Source organism: Anneissia japonica, unplaced genomic scaffold (assembly GCF_011630105.1).
Source record: "Anneissia japonica isolate Jap-2015-1 unplaced genomic scaffold, ASM1163010v1 scaffold2756_len2360902_cov194, whole genome shotgun sequence".
Classification (NCBI taxonomy): Eukaryota; Metazoa; Echinodermata; class Crinoidea; order Comatulida; family Comatulidae; genus Anneissia; species Anneissia japonica.
In genome coordinates this window covers 2,085,771-2,105,394 of record NW_022719050.1, presented here as the reverse complement: position 1 = coordinate 2,105,394, position 19,624 = coordinate 2,085,771, and the positions used below count along the sequence as shown (strand labels likewise).

The 19,624-nt window shown below is 32.9% G+C and overlaps 1 protein-coding gene across 1 annotated transcript in view; it reads left to right on the top strand.

Moving 5' to 3' along the window:
* The window catches only part of LOC117110753 (leucine-rich repeat serine/threonine-protein kinase 1-like), a 40,521-nt gene that overhangs the window by 6,366 nt on the left and 14,531 nt on the right, over positions 1 to 19,624 (top strand). The window contains exons 3-12 of the mRNA XM_033253550.1: positions 152 to 236; positions 1,108 to 1,248; positions 4,287 to 4,414; positions 12,301 to 12,533; positions 14,181 to 14,323; positions 15,833 to 15,999; positions 17,699 to 17,973; positions 18,315 to 18,566; positions 18,942 to 19,161; positions 19,390 to 19,527. Of these exons, the coding sequence (XP_033109441.1) occupies positions 152 to 236; positions 1,108 to 1,248; positions 4,287 to 4,414; positions 12,301 to 12,533; positions 14,181 to 14,323; positions 15,833 to 15,999; positions 17,699 to 17,973; positions 18,315 to 18,566; positions 18,942 to 19,161; positions 19,390 to 19,527 (1,782 nt within the window). The remainder of the gene's footprint in view (positions 1 to 151; positions 237 to 1,107; positions 1,249 to 4,286; positions 4,415 to 12,300; positions 12,534 to 14,180; positions 14,324 to 15,832; positions 16,000 to 17,698; positions 17,974 to 18,314; positions 18,567 to 18,941; positions 19,162 to 19,389; positions 19,528 to 19,624) is intronic.

Genomic DNA, 19,624 nt, shown 5'->3' with positions numbered 1-19,624 from the left:
AAAAAATAAGTAAGCGAAACAAGGAATAAAAAAGTCTTGCCTTAATAATAGAAATTAGTGTCATAGGATTAAAGATTCAGTAGTAAAAATATGTAACATTAAATTATTTTCCCAAACGGTTTGTACTATAGTTTTGATTTTACTCTTGTAGGGAACGCCACTTGAAATTGCCTCATATTACGGGCACCAGCAAGTTGTAAATAACCTCTTGAAGTTGGCGTCACTTCAGGATTATGGTTTGTATCAATTTTACAATGATAGATAATTTAATCCCAAATAGTTAATTTTTAAAAAACTATATTTTACAGATATTCTACTTCATTGCTTCCCTGATAGTAAGGATGACTTTCAGTTTAATTAAATTAATTAAGGGATATTTTGGTGTTATCACCTTTTAAATATGCCTACACAGATCAAAATCATTGTATCTTTAAAACTAAAACAATACTCATTAGAAAAGCAAGAGCATTGAGTTAAGTGTGTTGTGTTGTTCAGTTAAAGTAAACATTTTTTTTTATCATACAGTAGATTTACTTCTTTGAACATAATCACACTTTTTATTTAGAATTTAGTAAAGCTTAATTAATTTCAAGTCACCAAATGATAGAAGTTTCTGGTGATTGTACAGTAGTGATATTTATTTGTATTTATGTTATAAGAATTAATTTTATAAGTACCGTAAATGCTTGAATAACATTTTTGGAGGCTTTAGTGCGGCACCTAAGTTATTTGAGAGAAGAGCTTATTAAAAAAATATTGGCGTGGCGCTTTCTGTTGTTCCTATTGGTGCCAATCTAACATATTCCCATAGTTCGGTAGGCCTGTTATTGACCCTACATCATCGTAAATGAACGTTTATAAGGATATGCTTGTGTCTTCATTGTGTTATTTATTTATTTGAACGCTGTATACATTGTATTTATTACTATATTTCTTAAAGTGTTTCATTGCACACAGGTGCTTATTCACTCGAAAATTAAGTGCTCCTGCGACGCTAATTCGAGAGTGGTGCTTAGCGAAAAAATTGGGTTTGGTGCGGCGCTTATTCGAGAACGGTGCTTATTCGAGCATTTACGGTATGTTTAAACTTTGATATTCTATTTGCAGTTGATGTGGAGTCTGAATCTGATGTTTACCACTACATGTTTGTGTCAGCTCTTGGAAGTCAACGTGACATGGTGAAATTTTGGACAGAATATGCGAAGGAATCACTTGGAGTTACTGTTAATCTTCCAGATATTGAACAAAGTAAGCATTAACTAATAGAAATGCAGTTAAAGTTAAATACTAGAAAAATAATTATTAAATATCTAATATTGGTTTTTTTTCACTTAAAAATATAGTCATTAAACGGTTATTGAAGCTTGTGTGAGGGACGTTCAGGTTTGGTTAGCAGACAACATGCTTAGTTTTAATCCCAATAAAACCAAGGTATTGTTCATCCACTCTAAGCACCTTAAAAGACTGCCTGTTATCGAAAACATTAACATCTGCGACTCCTCGATTGTTCCATCTTCAGCGGTTCGAAATATCGGGGTGTGATGATGTGTGATTCTATTTTTTATCTGTTTTGTCGGTTATTCTGTTTGGTTAGTTTAGGTTATTTCCGGTCAAATTTATTTCCATACATTTTCACATATATTTTTCAAGCGCCTTGAGACGGTTTCGATCATGGAAGGCGCTATATAAATATAAAACCATAAACAATTTTGTGTTTCAAAGAATCTTTTATTTCAGGACTATACACATTTTTTTGAACGAGGTGTGTATAATTATGTTTTTAAACTTTGCATTTAAGAGTATTGTAGATAAGAAGAATAATAATATTTATTGGAAAACGCAGCACACATCACATCAGTGGTGCATCCACAGTAAAACTATAAAAATCAAAATCATTAAAACCAACAAAATAGACTTTAATATACACTCAACTACCATGCATTTAAAATTAGTACAGCATACATGTTTTATAATCAATCGTAAAATTGCCAATATTTTACTGTTAAGCGATATAATGTGTCCTTGAAATTTGGAAAATTTGACCTGTAATGTCCTGGAAATTTGCTTGTTTAAAAACGTACAACCCTGGAACAATCTCCCCATTCAAACTTAATACATGTAAAACACAATTTGTGAAAACAGGGTAGCCATTCCCTGGACATAAATAAACTTAACTGAAGGAAATATAAATGGAAGATAAAAAGGCAAATTAATACCGGGAAAATGTAATTATATATTTCAGTTTTTTTTTTCATTTTTCTCTTGAGTATAATACGGCAATGTCACTTTAAGCCAGCAGGCGATGCGATCCCTGTCTATTATGATTTTTGCGCCTGCTATTAGAACGCCGGAGGTAAAAATAAATATCAGTGGACTGAAACCTAAGCTCATCATGGCCTGGGCCTAGCCAAGCCCTTAGAATCAATACTTTGATTTTTCAATACAGAATCTAACGTCATAAATCATGATATTCCTTGACCAAGCTAGTACCTTTAAAAACAGGAATTTCTATTCAAAGTGACAGCAAATCAACTAATTGAATGTAAATCCTTTCAAAAGAAACACTGTGAAGGAAACAGGCGATGCAATCCCTGTCTATTATGATTTTTGCGCCGGCTATTAGAACGCCGGAGGTAAAAATAAATGTCAGTGGCCTGAAACCTAAGCTCATCATGGCCTGGGCCTAGTGAAGCCCTTAGAATCAATAATTTAATTTTTCAATACACAATCTAACGTCATAAATCATGATATTCCTTGACCAAGCTAGTACTTTTAAAAACAGGAATTTCTATTCGAAGTGATGGCAAATCAACTAATTGAATGTAAATCCTTTCAAAGGAAACAGTGTGAAGGAAATACATTATTACACTACAATCATTGTATGATGTGCTATCATTATTTATTGTTATTGAAAATTAAATTTTACACAACAGTGTTTGACTGTTGGATTTTTTCTATAAAATAGTGTTTAATAGATTCTAAATTCAAACATTGCAACACAATTCAAAAGTTAAAATTCAACACTGTTTCAACAATTCAATATATTATTTTTCATTTCTTCCTATGTAGGGAGGGTGACACCCCCTCCCAAACTTACCCCCCCTCGCGCAACACAATTCAAAAGTTAAAATTGAACGGTTAAAGCTATGTTTACACAGACACAGTAATGACACGACAACGACATATCGTTGCATCGTTTATATTCTTCAACACTGTCTACTGTAAATGTAGCTTTATGCGAGACTTTTTTATACCTTGTTTCGCAAACTTAAACTTTTTTAGGTCAGAGGAGGGCTGAAAAAAATGAAAATAAAATTTTGTTTTCTTAGTTAGCTTTTGCCAAAACATCCAGACAGAGAAGAGAATTAAAATACAATTTTCGTTAAACAAGGTATAAAATATTTGCCACTGCCCAGTTGACCTCCAGAAGGACCCACTGGAAATAGGTTTTATGATCATTGATGTTTTTTTTACACACCAAAAAAATCAAAATGAAATTTACAGACACATCCTGCAACTAAGAACCCTTTGCCAATTTATTGATTTCTTTGAAAATTTGTGTGGTATCAGTAGGTACTTTACTCTACATTATCCCTCACGTGGTTGTATGGTTGGCTTCAGACTAAATTCCAACTTCATTGTTTTGAGAAACTTTCTATAAATATAGGCAGTGTGGAATTACCCTTACACTAGTTTTGATTGGATGTGGTTGGATCATTGAAGTAGTAAGAACCAAATAATCATTCTAACAGAAACTGAAACTTGTTTTGGTTTTTGAATGTTTATGATAACTCCACAAAAAATCTCTCCCAGCATGGGAATTGTATTCTAACTATGATTGTGCAAAACCAGGTCTGAAGAGGCCTATTAGATAAGATTCTATAAGTTTTCCATTCCACTGAGAGAAAGTTTCAGTACTTTTTTCATAAATTGATCTTGCAATTTTTAAAGTACATGATCATCTACATGAATGCACTATAACAAGTTGGACATTATTTTTATATACAGATAAATAATTATATCAATATTATTTGAAATTATATTTTTGTTTATTGTTTAAATGTTATGGTTACCAAGGGACTTAATGCTTAGGGGGGTTCTTGTTTTTCTTTATGTTTTCTGTATGTTATTGTCATTGTGGTCATACCTTTATTATCATGGTAACAGTAGTGTTGCTGGCTTTGGGGAGGCTTTAGTTTCTTCTTCCACATAACTCCTTGGACCAAAAATCTAATTCCATGAATGAATATCTTTCTGATTGTGTCATTTTCCTCTTCTATATACAGATGATAATGAAGTAATTTTACATCATCTTTTTGAAAGTGTTAAAATCACTGAAAAGGATGTGGAACGTTATGCAGATTGCATAGCAGCCATTCTAGCAAGCTCAGTGGAAAAAGATGAAAACACAGATGTGAGTACTGATGGTTCTATTTATGTATTTCTTAATGTTTATGGTGTTCAAGTTTTCTTGATACCAGTGAATACATAAGCATTGTTCCCCTGTCTGTATTCCTTTATCAAGATTGATCAGTTTATATAAGACCAACTCAATTGTTATTTCCTGGAGACAGCCCCGCCTAACTTTGAAGCAAGAGTTGTTTGTATTGAAATATTGTTTTTTTAGTTAAGACTTTTTGATGTTTGATGTTAACGTAATTCATAATTCAACCTCTTGGCTGCCATGTTTTATGATTTTTATTATGATTGAATAAATACCATTATATATATTCATTGTTGTTGCCATGTGCGTGATAGATAGCACATGTTTTCCAAAACACAACTCAGTATTATAGAGGAAGGTTAGGAAATTATCACCCAGTCTATACTGACTAGTGCAAGACATGGGTTGCTCAAAATTGCAGTACAGTACAATAACAGCTGTGGTGTGTAACATCATCATCACTCGTATGGTCATGGAAACCAGGAAACCAGATCCTGTTTCGTGGTGTGGGTCGTTGATGTAGCCATAGTAACGTGTTCTCTCTGGGATTTCCTATAAATTTAGGCCAAATCATATTTTTAATCTAATCTTAAGTTTCTTGTTGATTTCAATGGTATATTTATTTTTACCATAGAATATCTTTTTTTATTTTATTCAATTTTAATCATTCACATCATGAAATGTGGTTTTTTTTAATTATTTACTGAAGAGGACCCAATATAATTATGAACATTACATAATATAATGTGGGTCCCAAGAGGTCTACTCTTAAGTTTCTTGTTGATTTCAATACAGGAATCGTACATTTATTTTTACCGTAAAATATCTTTTTTTATTTTATTCAATTTTAATCATTCACATCATGAAATGTGTTTTTTTTTAAATTATTTACTGAAGAGGACCCAATATAATTATAGTATGAACATTACATAATATAATAAAATGTCATAGTAAACATGCTTGTTGTTAAAAACGTCATTAATGCAATATTTTAGGATTCTGCCCAACTCCCCTCCCCCAACACTGTGTCAAGGATCGTAACCAACCATGCATGACTCCCACACAGTTGGTATGAAGACGACCAAAACAGGTGTAAGCAATTTAATAATAGAACCTACTTAAGTATTGTTCATGACATATTCTGTGTCATGTGTGTGTGTATGCTGGAAATGACTTATTTCCTTTTACCTCGTGTTTATAGTGTAGTATGAAAGTTTCGGAGGGTTCACACTTATTGCCTGCAGTTATCGAGTCTGATTAATTATCTTGTCATACTATATTATGTACACTCATATTTTCCTCTTCACTTTTCATGGAAATATACCTATAATTTTAGATTGGTCTAAAGTTCAGTGTATATAGTGAGGTGTGTTGAATAATTCTTTTTTACCCTATGTCAAAAAAAACCCAAACTTTAAAACAGAAACTAATATCAGTAACAAACCAAAACAAAAAGAATTGAATGGAAAAACAGCTAAACATAAAAAAAGTATAATTGTTTTATGATAGCTTTGTTCCGGAGCTCAAATCCCACCCTAGACAAATGGACTGTTGAACTATTCAACTTTTGTTTGTTATTTTAAATATCTTTTTATATTTTGATTATATAATTTTCATGAAGTATGAAAATAAACTACTTATCTTCAGCCAAACCAATTATAAATCAGTAATTTTATACCATGATTATACAATGGAGGAATAATAGTTATAACTAATTCCTCCATGGTTATACCAGGGAACAGTAAAATTACATGGAAACATCTCGAACCGAACATCAAAGTTTATAACCCGCAGTACCACCGCTCTTATCATTATCAACAATTTACAACTAATTACAATTGCTTTGCGCATGCTCCTTGTTCTCATGGTTATCGACGTTGTATTATACCATCATCATACCAGGAAACAGTTTACACCACCTAAATGTTGCAGAAACAATAAATGGGGACTGGCCTTGGCCTACATCATGACGATTGTTTTAATATTTTATGCTCGATGGCTAACGGTCTATTCAATTTTAAAATACCAATCAAACGGTAAATCTAGAGTATCAATATTTTGACTATCAACAGTTTGATATGGATTCAGGCCTAGATACAAGGATGGTGGACGTAACGTGTACGCCTGTCACTCTCGATCAGGTATAGCCTAGCCCCATATATTGCCTAGTACGGTACTGTTGGGAGGCTCCAGCCCCTACATGCGACAAAGCATGGACGTTTGTTGCAAATGCTTTTTCCATTTATCCTAGAGACCTAGAGTACTAGAGTTGCGCACCTCTCTGGGGTTATCGTAATACATGTACAGTCGGCAGATATACTCGCTAGGACTGTTAATCATGTATCCATAATATTATTTTTAAAAATTAAATTATATAAGGCCCTATATGCCTGTGTTCACTGTTAAACATACTTGTGACAGTACAGTATATTTGTGATGGTGTTTTTATGCAAGGAGGTAGTAGTTTATGTTGCTGTAGTATTGTACTCCTCTTCTGTACGCTATTTTATTGTTACAGTATTTATTGAATTTATGATGTAAAAATTAACAGGAAAAAAAAGTGGAAATGATAAAGCATGATTCCTGGGTTTTGATTAAGTTCATAAAATTTGAAAAATCATTACAATTTATTATAAATTACATCTAATCTTATTTTGATTGAGAAGGAGACAAGAAAGCAGCGCAATGGAGTAAAAATAATGACCTGTAGAGTCAACCTCTCACTTTTTCATCTCTGCCCATTTTCAGCCTCCTTATAAAATTCACTGGTCTTCATTTTCTGACTTTAACCTGAAATAGATAAAAAAAAAAAAAAAAAAAAAAAAAAAACAGTTTTAGCCATAGGTGTTGATTGGGCTCAATTTCCTAACTGTATGCATCATCACTAAATTGCGATCACAACGAAAAAAAATAAAAAGGGATTTAGGTGACAAATGAAACAACCCTTACTTGGGCAGGCCAACTAAGATAAGGGCCTAGGCTTAATTATAATAATAAAATATTAATAAAATTATTGACGTTGTAACAATAAAAATGTACGCCGCCAGGCTCAACATGCAGTTAGGAGGATAGTTCAATATAAACACGAGTATGACGACAGATAGCTAGGCCTAGGTCTACTTCCGGGTTTACCGATGATCACCGGATTTTGCGCTAGCCTGACACAAAATATAGGTTCAGTAATGGGCGAATATCTCCGATAGCCACAATTGCTCGCTCAAGAGACTTAAGGCATTTGTAAGTTAAATATCAATCTTTTAATACATCGAAACCGGAATGACGAGCAATTGCGGCTTTTTATAATATATAGTCTAGAAAAGTAAGTAATTTGGCACAATGCCAGTACACATACATACCAAAAAATGACTTATAATTGCTTGCTTAGTTAAATCACACTATGGAGTTTGGCAGGAAACACTTCTGAAAACATATGTAAAGTGCTTTCAAAGCAGTCGTTATGTATTAAATTGCTGTATATTTGTGAAAAAACACAAAAGACACAATTGTTTTATTTACATTGATATTTTATCTCTGAATGACACTCAAGAATTAGGAATTTTTGAAACTTCACTAAACTTTCAACTATAGAGATAGAAGCCCTTCTCCCCCATCCCGGCAACAGAGAAAAGAATCCTAACCAAACATGAAATAATTTAGAAAGTATAAAATACCTGTACATTTCGCTTGTGTCCTTGTGTTGCCTGCTCCTTCACCGAGTATCAGCAGCAACATTTAAGCACGTGGACCCAATGACCAGGGAAAAGAAGCGCTTTGTACTTACAAAGAAAAGGCGCTATAAAATGATATAAATAATAATAATAATAATAATAATAATAACAATTAAATGGCAAAAATGTATCTAAGGCCCACGCCCATGAACCTTCAATATTAGGGAGTAGCCCATCTCACACCATTCCTTCTCACGCTTTGTCCTGGATTTGGAGATATGAAAGCTATCTACTCCAGCTTAAAGTACTCGGGAAAGCATATCACCCCTACCTAAATACTGGAAAAATAAGTGGAGATAAATCAGGGGTCTAGGTAAGTACTCTTCAATGCATCTAAAATGTCATGAACAATTACATTAATACTTTCCATCTGGAAAAAAATTGTATTATACCGATTGTTTTTGTGGACACACCATCTGCTGATAAATATAATTTATGATATTTTATGATATATTTGGCCTGTTTTAGTGAACCTGCTAATATAGATGTTATTTTCATATTTTCTTTTCCACATAGATTTTTCTGGGAGAACCATTTTGCTATAACATAAAAAAAGTATCAAAATTTTAGTTTGATTTTCCTCCTTTTAAGAAATTGTGAAAATATAGTTCATAAGAAAAGTTGCTCCTGACAGAACACATGTTCCTATTAATATTTTCTGACTCACTTTGATGACCGTCCTACGGTAATTTCCTGAATTAGATTATAAATGATTGATAACTCTCCTAAATTAATCAATTTATTTGTAACATTTAACGTGATTTACATTAATGAGTAGGTTAGTCTTAGTTGATCTTCTGTGCTACTAGTGATGACATGTGGTGGAAATAATCAGGGTGGTAAAACTAGGATTATTATTAGAGCACTTTAGACCAAAACCAAGCAAAAACCACACCTTGTTTTAAGTCTTTTGAAAGCAATCTAGAACAACACAGCTCCCTGGAGGCTTCATTTATTGTAAACTCCTACTTAAAACAAAATAGGCAAAATAGTAAAATAGATTTGAATTGCATTTAATTATTAAAGTTGTAGACATATATTAACCAAGTCAACAAGCAGTAAAATACAAACCTGTTTAGCACTGTGTTTTTCCCAAGTTCTCACCAAAACCAATATAGAGAGAACAGGAAACAGAAGCATAGCATTTATTTACTTGAAAATATAGTAAATCTAAAAAATATACAGCAATTCTGTTTTTGTGAACTTTGGACATTATTATAGATGTCAAATTAATTTAGTACTGGTCAAAGATCATTTTATTATGATAGATAATTTAATGATGACACCCTTTTTCAAGTACTGTATACAAAGTTCATTTATTTGAAAAAAGTATTACGCACAAAGTGGAAAAAATGATGATTCAAGACATTTTGTGATTCAATATTTATTCTTTTTTAACCTTCTGGAATATATTTTTGCACAATCTGACTAAATTATATAAGGGAAAAATGATATCTGTGGGTGTCTTGAGTGTCCAGCAAGTAACTATAGTCTCCCGCAAATCGAGAAGGCCTCCTGCACTTTTGTGAGCAAGCAAGGATCTCACGGAAAATAGCCTGTCCCTGCAAATTTGTTCCAACTTGGGACCCCGTATTATTATTAACCAATCAAATTGTAATATACAATCAATTATCTTTTGTTAAAGTTGATGTGTATCTACAAGAAAAGTAGGCCTATGTAATTATGTAACCCTGTATCCCCTTTATTATTTTGAGGTTAAAATCTTTCAAAGTAAAGACCAATATTACTTTTGGAAGCATAGTATCGTGGTTTGTCTACACTTTCAATTTCAATACTTTCTCCTTCCTTAAGACGTCCCCTTTCAGAACAAATGTAGGCATTGTTAGAAGTGGCATCACATGACCTCATAAGTACAAGATGTGATATGTCATGTGACTTTGACCAACGTAATCTCCTGCAGGTGCCTTTAAATAGCATTGGTTTCGGTCAATTCCCCCTTAGGAACAATTTTAGGAATTATTAGAAATTCCACCATATGACCTCATAAGTACCAAATATGATATGTCATGTGACTTCGTCCAACGTCATCTTCAACAGGAGCCTTTGACTAGCATTGGTTTCGGCCAATTATAAACCAAGTGTAGGAAGTGATTGTAGTTTTTATTGTCTACTCTTTAATAGTCTTGTATTGTTTATACAGTATTATATTGCTACTTTAAATTGTCTGTTTCCTTCCTTGGCAGAGTACATGCCATATGTGACTGTAGATTAGCTGTATATTGTGTATTGATGTATGTAGTGTCTGATGAGTGACTATATCAGTTTTAGATTTGCTACCTAATATCCAAAAATACATGCGCCGGTTTTGGCTTGTGGGGAGAGGGGTGGTGCGAACATTTAGTATGCGGAACTAAATTTCTATTCTAATGAAAAATTTTTTAGTATTTTAACCTACTTAGTGAAACTAACTTGTCAACTTAATATTGTTTTACAATGCTTTTGTTCAGCTTCATTTGATGTATGGCATTGAGGTATAGGGCAGCTCTTTGAATCTTATTTAAGATCTCTTTTAGTTACACAAAAAAATTGTGTCAGATGTATAACGTTTTCGCACTTCAGAGCACATTCTTCACCATTATTTAATTTTCTTAAAATATTAGAAATATATACAAGCTTCATAAATTATGTGTTTCTAAGTTTATTTCTGATTTATTTAATAACCATGTTTCATCACCATTTAGCTGACTATTTTGAAATAACTGATCATACATATAAAACAAGATTTAATAATTCTTTTAATTTATTGGTCACAATTTGTACTTTTTTCGAGGATACAATAAACAGAACAGAACTTTAGGGAGTGAATCCACCACCACCCCCCACTCCCCCCTCAGCCTGTGCCCATAAAATATGTACTGTCAAAATGCATTCCAGTGATTAAGACTTTCTTCGCCAGATATACTGTTGCTGCTAAATTGATGACAATGTAATCTTAGTAAAAAAAAAATATTTAAATCGTAGTAGTAATAACGATTTTATCTACATCATTTTAATTGATTTGTCAAAATATTTTGTCATCGTATACACAATAAATTTTTATTGAATCATCCTTTTGTAAAAACTTTTTATTTCTCTTATTTTCTATATATGAACAATTGCTTTTTAGCTTTTTATTGTTATCATTATTGTTGCAAGTATAAACAGGGCCTTAGACCATTTGAATGGTTTATGGAATAGATACACAGTAATAATACCATTGGCTTTTGTATTAGAGTACAATTTCTTTCTGTAAGTTGTAAATAATTTGAATAAAAAGTAAACAAATATAAGCCTAAAATGTAAAGACATAATAGTATAATGTATCGTATAAATAAACAAACCCTAACTGTTTAAACTAACTGTTGGCCAAGTGGAATCCATATAGGACTTTTTTTGTTTTTTAATTTCCTGCTCCTTTCTCCCCATTTTTTAACACGTGCGCGCTCCAGCGTCGAGTATACCCGTCTCAGGGTATTTCTGAGAGTGCTAGGAACGATTATACTTGTCTAAACTGGGGGGGGGGGTCATTCTAGCATTTTGACTTCATTGCTATACACTGACACACCGGCTGGTAGTTAGGGGAAGATACACCTAGAATCATGGAATTCTCTAAAATTCAGCAGGGGAAAATTGTTTATAATAGTGCATATTATTTAAAGCAAATCAACAATTCCTTGGTTTATGTGAAATAACAACCATTGGGAAAATTTGGTTCTTTCGTCCATGGATAAACTGTTGACAACAGCTATTTCTGAATAAACAATAAAGTGTGAGTTTTCTGCCATCCAGTGGATGTCAATTTGAGATCTTTATAAACACAAACAGTATGGAAATGTAATCAAATGTAATTGCAAAATTACATTTTTCAAATTACAAATACATTACAATTACAAATTACATTTTGAAGCAAATTACATACACCCAATTACATTATTAAAAATGTAATGATTACAATTGATTACAATTACAAATTACAATTACCCCATGCCTGGTACAGACCTTTTACTCCAAAAATTTTGCTGATACAAATACTAGGAATCATCTGTTAATTGACTAGGGATATTACTCTATTTTTCAGTTAGAAGTTAATAAAAAATTTCTTTGGTTTTTTTTAAATATATCTTTCAGAAACTTACAGCACATTGGAGTAGTAAAAGGTTACCAGTGGTCAGTCTGAAGTTTTTAAATCAGCCACAATACAATGATCAGCTTGGAAATGTTGACCTGTCTAAGAATAACCTGCAGAGCATTCCATCGGAGTTGCTATGGTGCTCCCCAAGTATACAACATTTGAATTTGTCAAACAATTTGATTAAACAGTTGCCAGAACCTAGTCAGAACATGGAAGTTTGTAAAATTGGGTAAGTGGTTTCTTTCCATTAAAATATTGTAGTTTGCCAAAAAATGTTTTTGAATTCTCATAGACATATCGAATTAGAAAGTGTGGGGCTTTTTATTGGCGCCGCTATTGCATTTTGTCTTCCGGGGTCCCGCATGCATGTCAGGCTCATGTACGATGGTGCGAAGTAGCCCCAGGGGGCTGTAGACACTTAGCTATTGTCTCACTTGTAAGTTGTGAGAGCAAATCGGGTTTGAGGAATTATGGGATGCCTCATAATCTAAAGATAGAAATGAAGTCTTATATGGTAAGCCTACAAAATATGATGCCGTGCCTAGATAAGACCTGTCCTATAAAAGAAATAAAAAGTCAACAATTTGTCACTTGTACAATTATTCAAGTGAATTGCCAACACAGAAAGAGTGGATTGGTTATGAGTTATAGGTAGCCAAAAAAAGCAGTAGACACACGCTCCCGCTGGAGCCATTTTTTTTTTGTAATGTCTTGATATCCCACCTTTGGGTATAGCATAAAAACCTTTTAAATTGCAAAAGTATGATTTTATATTTAATACCAAATATGGATTGCAATACATGTTAGTGGTAGTTCACACTAAAGTTTTACAAGAGGCCTAGCTCATATGCAGTATGTATTTTCATCAAAGTAGAATCCTGTCCAAACTGTCAAAACATGCCTAAATATGGTCACGATGACATCACATGACCATATATACTGTAGGCATATCATGAATATATATGATGGGCATACAACAGTTTTTGTTTAATCCAATTTCACTATGGTGGATATGTTTGATTAAGCAATTGTTCATTTGTATCTGCATATACACTAATACAATTCAAAAATCTTAGGTAGGAAGTTCATGAGCAGTCAAAAAACATCCTGTTGGTTTCAACATCCTGATTAATCAGTAGAAAAACCAGAGAGAATTGATTGATAAGATCAAAAGTGTATTCATGTAATATTAAATACAAAAGTCTATTTCATAAATACATAAATACATCCAGGTATGTATTCATGAATACATACCTGGATGAACCAATAAATGCCAAAGTATCCATCAAGCATAAAAGATAAAATATCTTGCTAGTCATTCTCATTTGTAATTTTTCAAATTTATAGACCTAAATAGTTGTTTATGGCAAAAACAAATTGTTTATTTTATAGTTACATCATTAAATGGGTCTGGTTAAAATTAAAGATTAAAAGATAACATTTTCCTTTTTTGGTCCAATTCCAAATATTTAAATTTGGGGACCGTAGCAGCCACAGTGCAGCGTAGGACTGACATATAATGTATACATCACCCCATTATCTCGCCTAACTCTCATGCGAGGGTTATTCGAGGAGCGGAACGACGCTGGCTGGGTTTGAACCAGGGTTGACAGCACAAGAAGCAGGAACATTACATCTCAGCTAACACATAGCTCTAACACCAGTCAAAAAAAAAATTCAGATTGTTACACCTTGTCCTTAAATATATCATATATGTTGAAACTTGGCTTGAGGCACACCGCAGTGGTGTACCGCAAGCTTCAACATATATGCTATTACTTCGCCAAGCAAACCTTCGAACAATACTTTAAAATATATCCATAATTTTTTTGAATTTTAAAGAAATTATTTAAATGTGATGAAATTTATATTTCAGGTTACAAACTCTTAATCTGTCCAGAAATAAATTAAGTTGTGTTCCTGTTGAAATTTTCTGTCTTTCACAACTGGAAAAACTGGAGCTGTCTAAAAACAACATGAAGTTTTTATTGAAGAAGTTCTCCAGTCAAGCTAACAGTGGTACTGCAGTATTAATTATTTTATTTTATTTCAATTCACATCCAACAGCTGGATGCCTGCCTTTAAAAGAATGGAATACATGTAACAATGACAAATCGATTAAATACAAAACATGGATAAAGAAAGTCAGCAAAAGCCTAAACATACAAACAAACTTTTAACTTTACTTTTAAATAATTCTAATGAATTAAAATAAACATCAATAGTTTTATCAAAAAGAGAAATAAAATTGAAGATGGTAGATAGTCAGATGTTATAACCATGTTTAGAGACATTAATTCTAGAAAAGGAATATTAAAAAGAGAAGATACGGCTACGACAACCAGAGAGAGTCAAAAAAGGGAAACAGTAATTATTAACACAGTTATAGAAAAATACACAGTCAAGATATAAACGACTATTTTTATCTACTCAAGTTGTCAACTATATAAGTATCTTAACATTACCTTTAAACAATCTTGCAGTAATACTTGAATACCGTATTTATTTAAATAAATGCCCCACTTTGAGTAAACTCCCCTCTCGAATATACGCCCTCTCCAGAGCCTCAATTGGAATAAACACCTCCCTCCATCGAATAAACACCCTGTGGTGTGTATTTTTTCCTCATAAAAACACTCTGACTGTGGACAAATCTAATGGAACAATAACATTCTCAACACACTCTATTAATGTTCTACTCATGTAGAATTACATTTATTCTAAACATGGTTGGGATCAATAAGTTTTTATGATCACATAGTAACACACTTTGTCAGTAATTATGTGTTGTATTTCCACATTTACAGTGTAATTAAGGGGCATTTATTTTAGTATGTAGCGCATAGAGGCTTTTTTGCATGATGCGCTCTACAAATCCAACTATTATTATTATTATTATTTTTAGATATATCCATTTTACAAAAAAAAAGAAGAATAAAAGTCTCATTGAAATATATGCCTCCCTCGAGTAAACGCCCCCTCAAAAACCCTTCTCAACAATAAACGCCCCAGGGCATTTATTTGAGTAAATATGATATATAAATTTTAATTAGTAAAGATGAGGAATCTGCGAAAGTGAATAAATTTCACTGATTCAAACTCCGATCTTCTGCTGAATATGCAGATGCCTTATCCAAATGGGGGCTTAATGTAATTTGAATCCGATTGGAGGAACTATTTTCACTTGCATTTGTAAGTATGGGTACAGCAATAGTACTCAGTACACATAGATCAAATAGAGAAAAATGTAATACATACTCATTAAAAGTGATTACTGAAGTTCTCTGAAGAGATACTTTTAAGATAAATGATATTTGTGAAGTGATAAATTTTAAGCCCTGACCAGACTATCAAATTTTATTTGACAAACTGGATCCACGTCTGACATCATGTCTATATAACGGCATAGAACAGACCCCTGGAAATTACCTTAATGCATTTAATTTTCATACATTCTGTTCCTCAAAACTGGATAACAGCCGTAAACTGACTGGGATGGTTAAATGTTGTGATATTTTTAAATTGCAGATGCTAAGCACATAACTTGGAAATGCTCAAAGCTTCAGAGTTTGAACCTATCCCATAATTCTCTGTCATCAAATCCTCGTGGGATATGCGGAGCTACGTCACTTGAAGTGTTAGATGTTTCACACAACAACTTAAAATCATTACCTCGGCCATGGAACTGCCCATTGGTAAAGATAATCAAATGTGTTCATTTTTATAATGCAAAATATTGACATCTTGATACATGAGTGTGAATCCCATAACTGAATGATAATGAGTATTAGCAGTGGTGGAGATTATTGTAATTTCACAGCAAATATGTGTGGTCCATTTGGGCTTCAAAAGCATGTGTCATATACTCTTCCAATTTAACATGGAAATTAGTTTTAGTTTTGTATTAGGGATGTAAATTTGGAATTGATTGGTCAAATATGATAATGCAGAACCCTGTAGACATTTAAATAATCTCATTTTCTCATGTGTCATATACTCTTCCAATTTAACATGGAAATTAGTTTTAGTTTTGTATTAGGGATGTAAATATTAGCATAAAAAAGATTTCTAGCAAATATTTGAAGATGATTAATATTTTCAGAACTACAGTTTGACCAAACATTACCACAGTAATCAAAACAAGGAAATGCAATTGCATTAGCAAGCAGTCTTAAAGCAAAATTAGGAATGGAATATCTTAATCTACAAATTATACCAATACATTGTGTTTATCTAGATGTATCTTGCTTTACATGATTTTTCTTGTTGTTTGTCTGTTTCAATTTCAATTCATAGTATTTGATTGGCAGCTGAATTTGTAGCTGAATTACATAAAATTTACAATTAAAAATTCTTTAATTAAAAAGACTAAACAATAAAAATCAAAAATATTCAATACACAATAAATACACTTTTGATTATCAGCTACGAAGTTATTAATGAAATTGAAATATAATAAAATGAAGAAAAATGAAGAAAAGTAAAAAAGGAACATTAAATTGGGGGAAAATGAAAAAAAAATGTAGGAGAGGATATAAAAATACAGCAAAAAAAAAAAAAAACACAAAAAAAACATGATTTTTGTCTCTGATCCAGCTCATCTTCAGTCTTTGATTGAAACAAATACTAATTACTTTGCTACATGGTTTGATACTATTTCACTAACCCTAAAAAATTATGTTATTTGGTACTAGGTTTTCTTTTGATTAGTGTATTAATATTTCTCATTCTATTTACAATTATGATGTGGATGGAGTTGAAACTTCCAAATATCTTGGAATTAATTTTCAGTCTTCTGAGATCAGAGAAAAAAATCATAAAATTGTTGTGTCATCTGCAATCATGATAGATTTACAATCAACATCACCTCTTACTATTTGTAGTGTATTGCAATATACACAGTAGAACCCCTATTAAGGGTTGGTCATAGAGCAGCTTAGCTCAGTCGGCTAATCTGGTGGTAGCCACTGTGTGTGCGCTGAACCGTAGAGATCTCTAGGTCCCCGGTTAAATTCCCATTACTGCCTTTTCTTGTGTTTCAGCTGGAGGGCTGAAATACAAGTTACAATAGCGCACCGTCTTTTGGATGAGACATTTAAGTCATTGGTCCGTGTGCATTGATGGCCCATGTGCACGTTAAAGAACGCAGTACACTCTTCAGAAAAGAGTAGGGGATTGTCTCCCAGTGTACTGCCCAATTACCACTAGAATGGCCCCACTGGAAATAAGTCTTCTTCTAGACTTCCGTGGGCTATCCTTGGTATTTACACCAAATAAATTCAAGTCAACTCAATTCAATAGTGGTAAAAAAATATATATATATAAGGAGGGGCTCTACTGTAGTTAAAAAAGCATAGCAAATTAAAAATAAAATTGTATTATCTTATCTTTCAGAGAACTTTGTCTGCAGAGTCAAATAATATAATGGAAGAACAGCGTAATATGCATGATTACTGGGAAGGAACACTCGCAGAACTCGACTGCAGCAACAATACTCTTAAAGAGGTACCTGCAACGGTTACAAAGCTTGTTTCACTCAAGGTATTGAAGCTTGCTTCAAATTTCATAAGAGAACTGCCAGATCCTCAAGAGTGGACAATATTTGGACTTCAGGAACTGGACTTGTCATACAACCCATTGATCCATCAAGAAGATGACCCTGATTTGTTGTAGGTCCTTTGATTTTATTGTTATGTGTAGTAATTTAAATGCATTTCACATCAATGATAAGTAAGACATGTTTGCAATATTTTCATCTTTTCATTACTATAAATTACAAAATATATTAACATAATAATATATTGTTTTAGTCATATTCATTTTTTTTACTGTAAGTGTATCAAAGTTTTGCTTTGGTCTTTCTGTGTTATTGATATAAATTATAATCAATGTTAATGTAGTTTTTTTTTTTTTTTAAATAGAATACAGGTATTTAAAATGGACCAATAACTATATCGTGAAAACGTTATTTAAAAATTTATTCAAGTATGAACTATGAACTTTTCCATAGGCTACCACTTCCTAGGTCACCAAGGTCAAGATCGCCAATGTCAAGGTCGCCGGTGTCAAAGTCACCCGTGATTAATCCATCTTGTCCACCATCACAGTTCTACCTTGACTTGAGGACTACTAAAACAAAGTTAGAGTTTCCCGCCAAGTTCTTCCGGTCGCTTCAGTATCTCCGCTTGGCTGCCTGCCAGATCAACTACCTTCCCATGAGTATTTGCAAAATGGAGAACCTTTGGGAGCTTGACCTTCATGGGTAAGTGTACAACTTTGAATTGTAGTCTAATCTTTAAGCCGGATACCCACTGCATCGAATGTTCGTTGGCCCACAAGATTTTATGTAGAACGCCATCTGGCTTGTGTACACTTCAAAGAACCCATTGCATCTTTCGGAAGAGTAGGGCTTTACCCCGATGTTATGGTTCATTTGGCAAATGTAGCTACTGTAAGCGCCTTTTTACGGCTGCTAGGTAGTCATGGACCATGCCCATACGCAATTCAGCAAAATGACGCTGCAAGTTATGGTTTATTCCTCTACTTTTAACCTTACCTTTACCTTTAGGTAATGCAGAGTTGTCTATCAGTAATAATTGTACTATATTTCTAATTTTTTTTGATGTACAAATAATAGTTGTAATGGACTGACAAGGCTACCAGACAAGTTAGGGGAGCTCAAGAATCTTACACGCTTAAATTTGAACGGAGCTCCCATTACCCAACCGCAAGGTATCCAGGCAATTATCTCAAACCCTAATGGCTTGTATACCAGGAATCTGTTGAAGTTCCTAACAAATCGTCATCGGATGTCTGTTGAATTTAACACAATGAAAATGATGGTCATTGGACCAAAGGTATTGTATTTATTACAGTATATGTATTTTTTTTATATATGTATATTGAATAGATAAATATATTATGTATGCAATATATATTAATTTTAAATACGAAACATGATAGTGATTTTGTAATCGCAAAACATATTACGCTTACTTGTCATACCTGTTTATTTTTATGTACTGCTTGATGTACTTATTATTAACTTTATAATACTTTTTACCATTTATCATCATTGCCACTAGTATGCAGGGAAGACGACTCTCATATCATCATTGACCAACCTGAAATGGCAAGAGGATTTTGAGGCTGGAGTTGTCATAAATGAGTGTGTCTGGGACATTAGTGAGAGGGAATGCCTGGGATACGCTCTCATTAATAAGGTAAGACTAAATAAAACAGAACCTAAATAATCTTTAAACAAACAAAAATAGTGGGGTGTGATTTATTTCCATTGCATGTATGCACTCAACCATGGAA